General features: G+C 39.2%; 1 protein-coding gene across 14 annotated transcripts in view; it reads left to right on the top strand.

Moving 5' to 3' along the window:
• The window catches only part of Unc80 (unc-80 homolog, NALCN channel complex subunit), a 187,544-nt gene that overhangs the window by 25,491 nt on the left and 147,122 nt on the right, over positions 1–14,931 (top strand). For 12 of the 14 annotated variants that reach the window (XM_070018052.1, XM_070018042.1, XM_070018002.1 and 9 more), the window contains exons 8-14: positions 1,556–1,817; positions 2,913–3,047; positions 5,293–5,509; positions 6,105–6,245; positions 7,765–8,033; positions 9,011–9,376; positions 13,127–13,273. In XM_070018052.1, the coding sequence (XP_069874153.1) occupies positions 1,556–1,817; positions 2,913–3,047; positions 5,293–5,509; positions 6,105–6,245; positions 7,765–8,033; positions 9,011–9,376; positions 13,127–13,273 (1,537 nt within the window). The remainder of the gene's footprint in view (positions 1–1,555; positions 1,818–2,912; positions 3,048–5,292; positions 5,510–6,104; positions 6,246–7,764; positions 8,034–9,010; positions 9,377–13,126; positions 13,274–14,931) is intronic. The other 2 variants (XM_070018095.1, XM_070018011.1) reach the window with 1 other exon arrangement.

The raw sequence follows: 14,931 nt of genomic DNA, 5'->3' as shown, positions 1-14,931 counted from the left end.
TACAGCACTTAACTGTACAGTTAGTAATTATCTACAGTTAAATAAAATCAGTGTGTAGAGGAGGACATAAAGAGAGCTCCTTAGTAGCTTCAGGAATGAGGTTGTTAACATACTATCCCAGTCAGGAAGATGGAAATCACGCACAACATGTTTCTTTGGTGTGGTTGTCTTCTATTTAATCATTTCATTTGGTTTAAGGAGGAAAATAATTTTGTTGAACTGCTAGTATCTGCCTTAGTCCCAGAAGTCTAGTCTAGAAAATAAGGGTCTTCACAAGCTGTTATAATAAGTCAAATGATTGTCATGAAGGTTTGAGGACCTAAAATTACACAGCTGGTAGTCAGCCAACCTCATGCTTTGTCTTTTCTTTATAAATACAAGGCTAAAAAAAAAGATTTCCTTTTATTTTAGGTTAAAATGATAGGCTTAGAAGAGTACATTTGGTCATGCCTCTTTAAAAAAGAGAACTCCAATGAGTTGAGGGAAAGGGAAAATAAAGAAGCTTCTTAGGAACTGGATAGAAATGAAAATCAAGGTTATTACTCTTTTAAACTAGTCTTAGACATATAAACAGTCAAGGTCTTGAAAGGAAACACGTAGAACATTGGATAATTTGAGAAGCTATTAAAATACATTATTTACTACACAAAGAGAGGGTTTAAACTGTGGGGCAATAAAATGATTAACTGGCACACTAGGGTACAGATGATAGAAAATGAGGTTGGGATGGAAGGCACATACTATATGCTAGCTTATTGGGGCACTGTAAAGGGAAAGGGTTACATAGAAGAGTGAAGGAAGAAGAGAAGTAGCAGACACATAAAAGAAGTAACTACAATAATCCAAGGAGAGTTGTTAGGGGTTGGGATGAGAGTGACCATAGGTAAAGAGGGTATGAAGAGGTTGGAAGGAATCTCTATGAAATTCAAAGGAGGATTCAAATGTAACGCACAAAGCAACTTCTAGTTCTTTGGGGGAAAAAAACAATTAACTCTGGCATAAACATCTATGAAAACATAAGATATTGTAGAAAGTTCTGCTCTATGACTTCCAACTCAGTTCAGCAATGCAGTATTGTAGCACTGTTGTCATTGATCTTTAACTTAGGCTTTGTTTTCTAGTTGTCAGTCAAAATATTTAGGATTTAGAGTTGGAGACATGGCTCAAGAGTCGGGTAGCTGACTAACAAGTATAAGGCCCTGAGTTTACACCCCAGTACTGAAAAATAAACTCAAGACTGTAAGACAGCATTCAATTCCAATCCAATTGTGTATGTGGGTAATTGCCACTCAAGACATCAGGCAATACTGTTTACAAGAGAAGAATTAACAAGATATGAGCTGTGTCACAAGAAGGGAAGAGAAAGATTATGAAAATCTTATTATGAAAATGCAGGGCACTAGCTATGACCTGGGTTTGTGTTTTTGAACTGTACTAATTGCTTTTGCATTTCCTTTTCCTGTAGTCTACAGTCAGAAACATGTAAGCCATGAAGTGCTAAGCCTTTGTAGGCTTGATGCTGGTGTAAATATCTTCTTTCTGCCTTTGGGAGCAGGGCCTCTCTGGTGATACCTCCATGTCAACGGTCCCGCTATGCCACCTACTTTGATGTTGCTGTCCTTCGCTGCCTGCTCCAGCCGCACTGGTCTGAGGAGGGCACTCAGTGGTCTCTCATGTACTACCTACAAAGACTGCGACACATGCTGGAAGAGAAGCCAGAGAAGCCCCCGGAGCCAGATATTCCTCTCCTGCCCAGACCCAGGAGTAGCTCGATGGTGGCGGCAGCTCCCTCGCTAGTGAACACTCACAAAACCCAAGTAAGACTAACCCAGTCCATGCCATTGTCATTGGAGCTAACCATTTCATCTATAACCCATTAATTCCCCCTTCACTGTGTTTCCAGTGTTCAGTGGTGGGTAACAATCCAACCATCCTCCTTCCTTTTTGTCTCTCACAGTTGGACCCTTTCATTCTTAATTTGCTGCTGAAAGAAACATGCTTCATGCACACACTAATTTAGTCTTTGTTTATTAGCCTTTGTTTATTCTAATACTGAAAGCTTGGTTTTTCTGGATAGTCATAATACTAGTTAACAGCATACTGATATATAATATAATATATAATATAAATATATAGCATATAAAATGAATACTTTATATATACTATATAATATACATACTCTGTCGATCCTAGATATCATCTGAAATTAAATATCTAATGATTTAATTCAATGATCACTGAATATGATTAGCCTTTGTTTCATAAGTCAGAAATTTTCAGTGTTTTGATGTCATTATTATAATCATTGCTTTGTGACATGTAATTGTGCTACTTAAGACTGAATGTGTACTGAGGTAGTGACATCCTTCTTTGAGAAGTAGATATACAGCTTAAGTGGTAGAGCACTTGCTTAGGAAGTGTGGTCTTGAGTTCAAATCCCAATAGTGCCAACAAAAGTTTTAATTACTTTTTGACAAATCAATCACCTAATGTCCATTGAACACCTCTTCTTTTCCTCTTTCTTGGAAACACCATTTGTTGAAAACGTACAGAAAATTTAGACTTAGGATTTTCCAGTGGTTTGGGGAGATGTAAATTTGAATAGGCTAGGTCCTAAAACACAAAACTTGTCCACATTAAAAAGGTGACATCAGAATAAGAAAAGTATTTGTATTCACATCCCAGAGTCTTTTTTTTTTTTTTGGGTCCAGTCGTGGGCCTGAACTCTGGGCCTGGGCGCTGTCCCTCAGCTCTTCAGCTCAAAGCCACTTCCGGCTTTTTTCTTTTTGCTTATGTGGTGCTGAGGAATCGAACCCAGGGCCTCATGCATGCAAGGCAAGCACTCTACCACTGAGCCACCTTCCCAGCCCCATCCCAGAGTCTTTTATCATTGTTTACAACTGTTTGTTAAGGATCTCACCATGAAGTGTAACGAGGAGGAAAAATCTCTCAGCCCTGAAGCCTTTTCCAAGGTTTCCTTGACAAACTTGCGCAGATCTGCAGTTCCCGATCTTTCTTCAGACCTGGGCATGAACATCTTTAAAAAGGTGAGTAGAACCATTCAATACATGAAACTGCTTTTTGATAGATGAATCCCACTCCGGATCAATGTCCTTCTGATCAAGCTACGCAGCATGAGGTAAGGTGGGAAAGGGAGGCTAATTCAGCTTCAGGTCCATCACTGCTCTCTCGTGTGGCCTGTCTTTCTGTGCACGTCCCTTTGCATGTATTGGAGTGCTTCCCATGTTCAGTGGTCCACAGGGTTGTCATGACGACTCATCCGCTACACTGTGTGTGTCGTGGAGGAGTAGTTGTGGTGCAGTGAGAGTAACTTTCAACTCAGTTTATGAATACTTGATATAAATATTTCTCAATGCAATAAGATCCATATTGCCTATTTTGTGGAGAAGAAATCGATCCTTCGAAATTTTATTCTGTGTGCCAGAGATTGAACCCAAATTTTTTTTAAAAAGTCATCTTGTTAACTAGATCATGCTCTTCTGAATTTACCGCTTTTCTTATCTGTATGTGGAACTAATAAAAATAGAAAATAATATGTGTAGACTCAGATGTAGCCATTTCATTTTCTCATTTTCAAAAGCATTGATTATGTCAATGAAGAACATATTTATTTATGAGATTACCTTTTTGCTAAGTAGCAGATTTATCTGCCTTTATTAATAATGAAATAGTAGCCAATGACTTTAGCTTTTTCTTTTTCTAAAAATCACGGATCACATGAGAGATAAAAGAGAGATTTTGTCTTTTTTTTTTTTTTGCACACGACAACTTTGAAGAGCTTTTAAAAAACCGAGCATTGGGCTGGGAAGGTGGCTCAGTGGTAGAGTGCTTGCCTTGCATGCATGAGGCCCTGGGTTCTGTTCCTCAGCACTAGATAAGCAGAAAAGGCCAGAAGTGGTACTATGGCTCAAGTGGTAGAGTGATAGCCTTGAGCTGAAGAGCTGAGGGACAGTGTCCAGGCCCAGAGTTCAGGCCCCATGACCGGCAAAAAAAATAAAATAAAATAAAATCCAAATGTCCAGGGCTGACTAAATAATTAAATCAGAATTGCTGAAAGACCTAGGCATAGGTATATTTTTAATATTATTCAAACAATAGAATAACTCCTAGTTATACTTTTTAGATAGGAAACATGAGATTGTACCAATGCATACTGTGTACCATCTTTAATTCTCCTTATGAGCAATGATGCACATTTAAAGAAGCGAATCCAATGGTCACTTAGGAATCCTGTGTTCTAAACCTGAGGTTTTCACACTTTAGTGGACATCAGAGTCAACTTTGGGGCTTATTAAAACACGGATTGCTGGGCTTCACCTTCTGAGTTTTTGAGGGGGTATGTCTGGATTTGAATCTGCAAATTGCATTTCTAACACATTCCCAAATGATGCTGCTGGTCTAGGAACTGCATTTGAGAAACACTATGGGAACCTATCCAGCAAGAAAGACCAATAGAATGTATGATTTGTGTGGTATATATGCACAATGGAATTCTATGCCTCCATCAGAAGGAATGACATTGCCCCATTTGTTAGGAAATGGAAAGACTTGGAAAAAATTATATTAAGTGAAGTAAGCCAGGCCCAATGACACATAGGTCCCATGGTTTCCTTTATTTGCAATAACTAGTATATGTCTGAGACAAACAGAATCGGTCAGATAATGTGATGTTAGGCGAAGTGAACCCCAAGATAAGGACTCAAATGTTTTTTTCTTTCTTGCTATTGTTTCTAACAGATTTATAAGATGATTTCTTTGTTGCTTTGTACGTCCCTCCCCCATGGTATTTGATGTTGATATAATTTGTGGAGGGGAAGGAAAAAAACAAATTGTTTAAATAGGGATACAGGTGGACTCATTGTAACGATGAGATGTACAAGATATTATATTGAAAAACGAACTTTACAACTTTGGTGCATGGGGCACGAGGGGGGGGAGGGAAGAGGAGATGAAGAGATGGGAAGGGATAGGAAGGGGAAACAAAGGAGGAGGCAACAATGCTTGATAAGAAATGTACTCATTACCTTGCCCATGTAATTGTAACCCCTCTGTACGATATTTTCATAATAAAAATTTATTTTAAAAAAAAGAATGTATGACCTTTGTCTTAGTTTCTTTTGCTCTTTTCATACATCAGGGAAATGTTTCTGATTTCTGTTGGATGATTTTCAGTGACTTCCTAGAACTCTTTTTCCTAGAGCATTTCCTGTTTTACCTCAAAGCATGAGACTTCATTGCCCCCTGCCTACCCTTCTTATCTCATCATTTCAGTTCAAGAGTCGAAAAGAAGACCGAGAGAGGAAAGGCTCCATTCCATACCACCATACAGGGAAGAGGAGGCCGCGACGAATGGGTGTGCCGTTTCTGCTTCATGAGGACCACCTGGACGTGTCCCCCACGCGCAGCACCTTCTCCTTTGGAAGTTTCTCTGGGCTTGGAGAAGACAGACGTGGCATTGAAAAAGGAGGCTGGCAAACTACTATTTTAGGTGACCACCAAGGCCTTCCCAGTGGGGCAGAGCTCACATGACCTGTATTGGAATCTTGATTGAGAGCTAACCTGGCACATCTGAATCTCCCACAAACAGTTCAGACGAGAAAATTGGGCCCAATGTAGGTTCCCTAGTACTGAAATAATGCTGTGCCTTCACATAATTAACTTAATTATGTGAGAATTCTGCATACTCAGGTAATGACCCTATTTCTTACATTATCCTAGCTGCAGAAACCTTTACAGGGTTTTGTGCATTGTTTCATTTGTTGATCTAAAGACAAGCTTTTATTTAGCTCTGTTATTTAATAAGGAAAGAAACAAATCAAAGGAAAAATTTTTTCTCTTTTACAAAGGGCATAATAAAAAGATCAGCTTAAAATCAGGAGCTGACAGCTAGCTGGGCACAGCACAGCAGATGGTTTCTGACATTTGGCTTCGATTGGAGCTGACCTGATCGCAAACAGTGTCATCTAGCATGCTTTCCTTCATGTCCTCTCATTGCTGTCCTCTGGAAAGACAAAATAAACAATCTCCTAATAGAGAGTCTTCTAGATTTTCCAACCCTCTTGTGGTATTCTTGTTCATCTCAGGAAAACTGACCCGGAGAGGCAGTTCTGATGCAGCCACAGAAATGGAGAGCCTGAGCGCGCGGCACTCACACTCTCATCACACCCTGGTGAGTGACCTGCCCGACCCTTCCAACAGCCACGGAGAAAACACCGTCAAGGAAGGTGAGTCCTGGGCGGGCCTGTGGGCAGGTCAGTCTCCCCCCACCCCAAGTTCCATTTCCATTGTTCTTGGCATCCTTGTGTCGTCTGGAAACCTGAACTCTCACATTATATTGCATGTGGGCCATTCTGTGTGTGTGTGTGTTGTAAAATAGTGTACAGAGGGGTGACAGTTACATGAGTAAGGTAATGACTACATTTCCTATTGAGCATTGATACTTCCTCCTTTGTTTTTCCCCTACCATCCCTTCCTTCCCCACCTCCCCAACTCCTCCCCCCCCACCCAAGTTGTAAAGGGAAATAACAAAATGTTGGCCATTCTTAGCACAGGCTTAGTAGCACAAGCTGACTGACATTGCACTATGGATACCGTACTTCTAGAGAGAACAGGCCCACCCCAGCTGAGATCTTGGGAAACAGGGATTCAGACGTCCCTGGTAGGGGTGGGGGGGTACACCATCAGTGACCCCAAGGCCACCCGACTCCTCTTCAGACAGATTCTGATTCGGCTCATTGCACTATATGAAGCAAACAGGTGCTTCGTCTCTTAACACAATAGTTGATTCTTTTCCTTATTTTTATGCTCTCACAGGAGCGTAGTTCAAATTCCTTTTTCTCTGAACTGTATTCCATGTATTGACTGACATCTGTTAGTTACAACACAAATTTATGTTCTATTACCTTTAATCAAAGAAGAATTCGGTGTGTGCACGGTGTGTGTGTGTGTGTGTGTGTGTGTGTGTGTATGTGTGTGTGGTATGTGTGTATTGTGTGCCAATACTGTAACTTGAACTCAGGACCTTATGTTCTCACTTGGCTTTTTCACTCAAATGCCTGTCATCTAGCATTTGAGCCATCTCTCTACTTCCAGCTTTTTGCTAAGCATTGTGCACATTACTGCCAATGCTGGCTTCAAAACTGTGATCATCAGATCTCAGCCTCCTGAGTAACTAGGATTAATAAGTACTACACTAGAGAACCATTTATTATTGTTTGTTTTTCCTTAATCCATTAGATGAAAATAAAATAGCTTATAAGCCCTGTCTTTGCTTGTTAGAGAGGCATTGGACCACTTGATCTATGCCCCCAGTACTTTTGAGATAAGGTCTCTCACTTTTGCCCTGAATGGTCTGAACTGCTATCCTATGCTTTATGCTACCTGTTGTAGCTGAGATGACAGTCATGTCTCTGTGCCAGCTTCTCTCCATTAGGAATGGCCTCTCACACTAAATGACTGCACTGGCTTTGAACTACAGTCCTCTTGATCTCAGGCCCTCTGTAGCTAAGATGCTAGGAATAAATCAATTCCAATTGTTCTGTAACCTTTATGTATTTAGCCACTATTGCATAGTCTTAACAGCTCTTGCAGTTCCAAGGGAGTTGGGAACAGCTTTAAGCCTGGAAGTCAGGTATCTATTAAAGCTCCAGCTATGTCTGTGCTCATGGTTTAAATAGCATCATTGTCTAGCTAATGTTTCAGGTTAACCAAAGAAAAAACGAGACATTGCTTTCATTTTCTTAGTGCGATCCCAGATCTCTACTATCACAGTTGCAACCTTCAACACCACACTGGCTTCATTCAACGTAGGCTATGCAGACTTTTTCAGTGAACATATGAGGAAGCTTTGTAGCCAGGTGCCTATCCCTGAGATGCCTCATGAACCTCTGGCGTGTGCAAACCTTCCTCGAAGCCTCACAGACTCCTGCATAAACTACAGCTACCTGGAGGACACGGAGCACATCGACGGGACCAACAACTTCGTCCACAAGAATGGCATGCTTGATCTTTCTGTAAGGAGCAAGAATTTTTTCTTATGCAGACTTGAAAGATAGTGACTCTTTAGTATGCTCTTTGCAAGGGTTGATAGGGTGGGCATTCAGATTCTTAAAAATATTGGCTTCTAAGTTGAAGATGCTACCTATATAAGTTCCACACATACACCAACCATCAGACTCACCTTTTGTTTTTTTGTCAAGTATTTCATTAGTTTTAATATGATCTCAGAATATTTTTAATAGTGAGTCCCAAATACACATGCATAATATACATGTGTGTGTTTACTAAGTCCTCTTTTTTCCCCCAGAATGAATATAAGATGTTCAATGATTTTCTTTTGTTACATAAGCAACAAGACTACCAACCTCCTGGGTAGCCAAAAGAAAGGAACAGAAGTTCTTAAAGGATTTAAGCTTGTATCCTCAAGAATTCCTGATTTGAATATAGTTATTAGCAAATAAAAGGGTTGTTACATTTTACAATTCTAGTTCACCAAGATTTTTATTGCACATCTGAGACCAGGCTTAACAAATAATTTAAGAGATTATAGTTGATTAAAGACTGTAATTTAAACATGCAAATATTATGTACTTAAAATTAAAGCGTAAATAATTATCCAATCACAAATGAGAAAAGATTCCTCTATTCTACACATTTGAAAAAAATCATGGTTCTTTAGTCATTCTTTGTGGACAGTGCAAGGCAGAGAACTTAAATGCTTTGATTTAAAATGTGCTTCTGCAATAACTGAGTCTTAGCAGCTTTTGAAATACTTAAGTGACACAAATATATGCTTTTAATTATTTTGGTGATTTTACTCTATAGTAAGCTCAAATATAATATTTCCAGTGCAACTTAGATTCAAAAATGCTAACTTGCCTGTGTTATTGATGCCCGAGTGAACTGAATATCAAAACTCAGGCTTAGGAAGGTGGGTTAAGCAGAAGAGGGAGTGCAAGTAACTTACTATGTTTGCCTTTGCCTTCTGCAGGTGGTTCTGAAAGCTGTGTATCTCGTGCTTAACCATGACATCAGCTCTCGCATCTGTGATGTGGCACTAAACATTGTGGAGTGCTTGCTTCAGCTTGGTGTCGTGCCCTGTGTAGAAAAGAACAGGAAGAAGAGTGAAAACAAGGAAAACGAGACCATGGAAAAGAGACCGAGTGAGGGAACTTTCCAATTCAAAGCAGTGTCTGGAAGCTCTACCTGTGGATTTGGGGGTCCTTCCATTTGTGGAGCTGGAGATGGTGGAGGAGAAGAAGGAGGAAGTGGAGATGGAGGTGGTGGAGGAGGTGATGGAGGAGGAGGTGGAGGAGGTGGAGGTGGTCCTTATGAGAAGAATAAGAACCAAGAGAAGGTATGACTTACCTTGCCTTCATTGTCCTCATGAAATGCTATCTCAAATTTCTTTTCCAGTGTGTCCTTGCTAACAATGTGTGGACCCAGAACTGTAGTTCATTCCTAGAGCATGAAAGTGATGATAAATATAGAGAGAAAGTATTTCTCAGCAAGCATACATAGAAACTGATGAGACTGTATTCCAATTCACAGAATCATTGTTTTCCATGGAATAGAATTGTTTCTTAAATTCACATTCCTAATGCAGGAGAACGTTTCAGATAATATTACCTTTCCATAATTTTCAGCCAGCTGCCAAGGGTAGTCTCTCAAGACTTTGAGGAACTGTGTAATTGAGATCTTAGCTCAAGGTATATATATATATATATATATATATATATATATATATATACCTTGAGCTAAGATCTCAATATATATATATATATATACACACACACACACACACACATATATACATATATACATATATATACATACACACACACACTCTGGGCTGGGTGGCTTGAGAAATTTATTTCTTACAATGTAGGAAGCTGGAGGTCAAAGTGTCAGCAAGTGGATTTCATTCTGAAGCCTTGATCTTGGCTTATAGGTGACTATCAGACAGTCATCTGTGCTCGTGTGACCTCTTCTTTGAGCATATGCAGAATGGGGGAGGGTGTGGGGAAAAACAGGTGTCTCTTATACAGTCCTAATCCTGTTGGGAATAGACAAGAATATCTGACCTCATGTAATTTTACTATTTTAATCACCTGTAGGTCCATCTCTAAATACTAACAGTTCAAGAGTTAAGGCTGCAATGTATAGCAAGCCAGCTTCAAACCACAGTCAAGGAAAGGAAGTAATTGTACATCATTACTTGGTTGATTTATTTAGCATGGTTCAGCCTGGGAACAGCTCCCAACCTTACTCTTCTTAGGTCATCCCAGAGGCCTGGGCCTTCCTCTTATTGATTATTCCTGAACGTTCATTCCTTCATTTTTTGGCAACCTGAATTTCATGCCATCTGCATGAGGTTAAGATCTTTATACTTAGCAAGAATTTGCATCCAGCTTTGAGTTTTAAATGCAAATTACTGCAGCTTAATTTTATGAAACGCATACTAATGTCAGCTTGAGGTCTTAGCTGGAAAATGCCTTTCAGAAATTGACAACAAATTTGCTTTCTAGCAACTAATAATCTGCATATCATGTCAAGTGTTTACAAGTAGAAGATTATATTTCACAGAGTTCTACTCCCTTCATAAATTATATATAAACTATAAATTGTTCTTTTTTTCCTTAAAAGATGTCAAAATTTTACATAGGATAAGTGCTGTTGAGCTGCCTCTTTTATTCATTCTTCTCTCTCTCCTCCCAGTCCCATTGGTGTAGAGTTAATATATATCTATTGTCTGTATTTTTCATCTTACAGATTACTTACATCTTCCCAAGATTCATGGCCTCTGATCCCAATATCCTTGCTCAATATACTTGGGTTTCTTAGCCTTTTCTTTAGGATTTTCCCCTCTGCTTCAATCATAGGTCATATGTAGATATTATCTAAGTATTACAGCCTGATACGTTTTAAATGTTCTCTTGATGAACATGATCATTTTTTATCATTAGGGGATGCTTAGGTCAGATTATGTGGGCTCCAAACTAGCAAGCAAGATGTAAATGTTTTGCAATTAATTCTAAGAAAAAATTCTTCTTAGTACAGAGTTTATAAAGTGAACCTGATGATAAATCAGGTACCTTGTGTGTGAGATTCACAAAGCTCTTTTCTGCCCTAAAACCATCTGTTATTTTCCGTGGAATCAGAAAATGAATCACTTTTGCAACCTCGTCATACCAGAGCATGAGGAATTGATTAGGACCAAAAGGAAGATTTAGTTTCTGTTTCTATATTGGCCACAACTGGTACAGAGAGTCTGGACTGTTATCTAATATCTCTGATTTTTTTTTCCTCTAGCTTATTATACCTTCCTGCATCTCTCCAATGAAAGTGACCTAAATCCCAAGGACATTGTAAGCTCTGAAGTAATAAAAACTCAAATGATATTTACAAAGAGCTTTTAGAGCTAGAGAAATTTTAAAGGAGAATATGATGATTAGTACATGTAAGCCCTTGCACAGGATGGCATTTTCTGAGATTCCAGTGCATGTGACCATGTTGTTTGTAATTATCCAATGGCCCTTGAGGAAAGAGGCCAGTGAGGACTGAGATCCAGTCTAAACTCTGCTCACAGAGCCTCTTCACAAAGGACTATATCTACCCAGAGGGCTCAGCTTTTTTTAATTCACTCACTAATAAAGATACCTTTCTAATTTGTTATAAATGGGCTCCAAAGGATATCAGTGCTTTCCACTTAAAATAATGGTGAATGTTTGTTTTGCTAATATTATGGATCTTTGTGGTGGGAAGGATTGAACCCAAGGACCTCTTGCAAATATTTCACCATTTGAATCACACCTCTAGTCTTTCTACTTTGCATGTTTTTCAGATGAGACCATGGCATAAGACCATGATCCTCCCTATCTCTGTCTTCTGAGTAGCTAGAGAGGCACTCAACTCAGAGATATCAGTCAATAGCCCTTCTCATAGCAAAGAGAATGTATGTTTCATTTCTGAAGGGAGAATCTCTAGGGTCTAATACCTCATCCACTACCTAAGTTTACAGACAAGGAAAGGACCAACTACAAGCATGAGAAAAGTCTACCCTACCACATGAACAAGCAGGATAATATCTACATAGCCCTCAAGCTATACCCTGCCCACATTGCAGTACACTTTCTACAGGAGGTTTCAAAGTGTATGTGCCAATCTGATCATATGAGTGATGGAAATGTCTAATTGTAGAGAAATTCTCACTTATTATTTTGTTTTCTCTGTCCAGAACACCTATAGTAGGAAAGGCAGCTATCAGGATCCTTAATTCACAGATGAGGAAATGAGAACATAAAAAATTAATTTGTGCAATACCACATGAAATTAATATGCAGCATCATATCAATTAGAGAGCAGGAGTTGGAACCTTGGGTCTATGGTGTATATGTTGACATCTGAAGGTAGCTAGGAGGACTGACTACCACTTATCAAAGGCTCTGGCTCTCGAACATTGGGCTCAGCATCATTCCTTACCAACAACTTCCTTTTGCTCCTTTGGAAGCACTTCAAGGAAGTTCATTTTTAGAGGAGCCATGTTCTCTGCTCACAAGAATTAATAGGAAGGGTGGTACGATTCTCAGAGTCCATTTTGCAAAAGTCAAAAGGGGAGTCAAACTGAACGGTTTATGAAGTTCTGTATAATCTCACTATGCTTATACATGTGTATTGTAGTACAGTGAAAGTACACATTGTCACAAAATCACTGCAGGATTTCAAGATCCAGACTTTGACTAGTTCCCCAAAGCTAGTAGTAATCCTTGCTTTGCATTCAGAAGTCTGCTGATGGGGGTAGTTTCTTTAAAAAAAAACGCTATTTTCTGTGATCACTGTTAGTCCCGTGGTTTTTAGTTAGTTCTGATCATCTCTCAAGGATGTAAAGGTATGTCTTCCAAGAAAAAAGTTCAGCTTTTTTTAAACCACCAGATGGTGTTCAGAATTCATAGGTTTCTTTCTGTTTGTTGAACTTAGTTCTGTCTCTTAAATTGTGGGTACTCACTGTAAAAAAAAAAAACAAACCATGTATACTTTATGTAATTATAACTTAGAGCCCTGTACCAAAAGGAGCTCAGACCTCTTTTCTTTCTACTCATGGTGCTAGGATGAAAGCACTCCTGTAAGCAACCATAGGCTGGCTCTCACCATGCTCATAAAAATAGTGAAGTCTTTGGGATGTGCCTATGGTTGTGGGGAAGGACACCGAGGGCTCTCTGGAGATCGTCTGAGACACCAGGTATTCCGAGAGAATGTAAGAGAAGTAAAGTAGATTCCATTTCCTCTCCTTCTTTCCTCCTTCCAGTCGAGAACTGAGTCCTTTGACAATGAGGGTCAGTGTTCCCGGGAAAATAGTGTATTTTACACAGCAATATATATGCTGTCTTTGGATGGGAGGATTCCCACAAAATATCTCAAGACATCTGAAACTCAGACTTATGAAAATTTAATCAGGAAAAACCCTCTTGCCTCCTGCTTAAAGAGACCAACTACTGGTTAGTTGGTCAAAGGATGCATATAGAACTATAAGTGAATTGTGGTTCGAAAGAACTTGACTCTGATGAATACCTTCAGTAAGCTTCTGATGGCCTGTGACAAGTGATTTTTTAATCATCTGTCTGAGTAATGTAGAAACGTATTATACATGAAAGAGTCAAACTTTAGGACTTTATTGTTTCTACTTCACTGTGGAAAATGACCCTTATTGGGACAAAACTGGACTATAAAAGTAGCCAGTCATTTTTCTGGCTGCTTTGCTTGGGAATGATCCTGGACATCTAGATATCTGAAATCGTGCCCCCTTGAACTGTGTGAAACCTGAAACTCTGCTCTCTGACTTGCCGATAACATTTTTGTAATGGAACATCACAATTTAAAAGGTCTCCACTGTCTGTAGTTTTCCCTTCCTACTTGAGTAGTACCCACCTCTAGCAAGCCTAGGCTGGGAGGTTGGATTCATATGAATTAAAATTGTAAGACAATATTCTACTGAAAATGAGAATTGGAATCCAGGAGACCCCCTAGAATATCTTGGCAGAGTTTTAGGGTCATGTCAAAATCTGGGACAGCCTGTGTTCGCTTCGGTGTTAGGTTTTGACATGATATGTTCACACAGTGTTAGCATGCTGGGTTTCTTGCTCAATGTATCATCTATCTATTCAGTCATCGATGTTGTGTCATGTTAGTTTATTGTGTGTATATGGGGGAGTATATTCACAGTTCCTAACTTCTAATGCCTGAAAGTCAAATGTTTTTCACCAAGATCTAGATTTTGAGGCCAAAAATTTTTTAAGTCAAAATGATAATTAGCAAAAATAAAATTAAAAAAATGATAATTAGCAAAGCAATAGAGAGCTTACATTGCCTCCACCCTTACACAGGTGTTATATAATTCATGACTTTAATTCTGCCTCCTTAATATGACTTCTGTACCTATCCTGTCCTCCATAAATGAGGTTTTCTTCCTAGGATCCCTTTTTCCTTGCTCTTTAGACCTTTTCCCTCAGTCCAGAGATTTCATTCAATGTTAGGGATATTCTTCCTAATTTTTTAAAATTATCTTTTGGGTAGTTATAGAAGAGGTTTCATTGTAAGTTTTAATTTATCTTTTGTCAGAACCTGGGCTTGAACATAGGGCCTTACATTAGCTAGGCAAGCAATCCACCAGTTGAGTCATGTGGTCAGCCTGTTTTGCTGTAGCCTCTTGATTTTTTTCCTGGGCCAGCCTATCCTCCTATCCTTTAACTGGGTCACAGATGTACAACACCATGTCAAGATTATTGATTAAGATGGAAGCCTGGCTAAGTTTTTGCCCTGACTGGCAATCACTGAGCTCTTCTTTACATCTAACTCCTAAGTAGGTGGAATTACAAGTATTAACCACAAGTATTAATCACAAGTAGTCTTAAAGTT

The sequence above is a fragment of the Dipodomys merriami genome, unplaced genomic scaffold (genome assembly GCF_024711535.1).
Source record: "Dipodomys merriami isolate MVZ:Mamm:240054 unplaced genomic scaffold, mDipMer1.0.p SCAF_1, whole genome shotgun sequence".
NCBI lineage: Eukaryota > Metazoa > Chordata > Mammalia > Rodentia > Heteromyidae > Dipodomys > Dipodomys merriami.
This window is presented reverse-complemented; position numbering and strand designations above follow the sequence as displayed.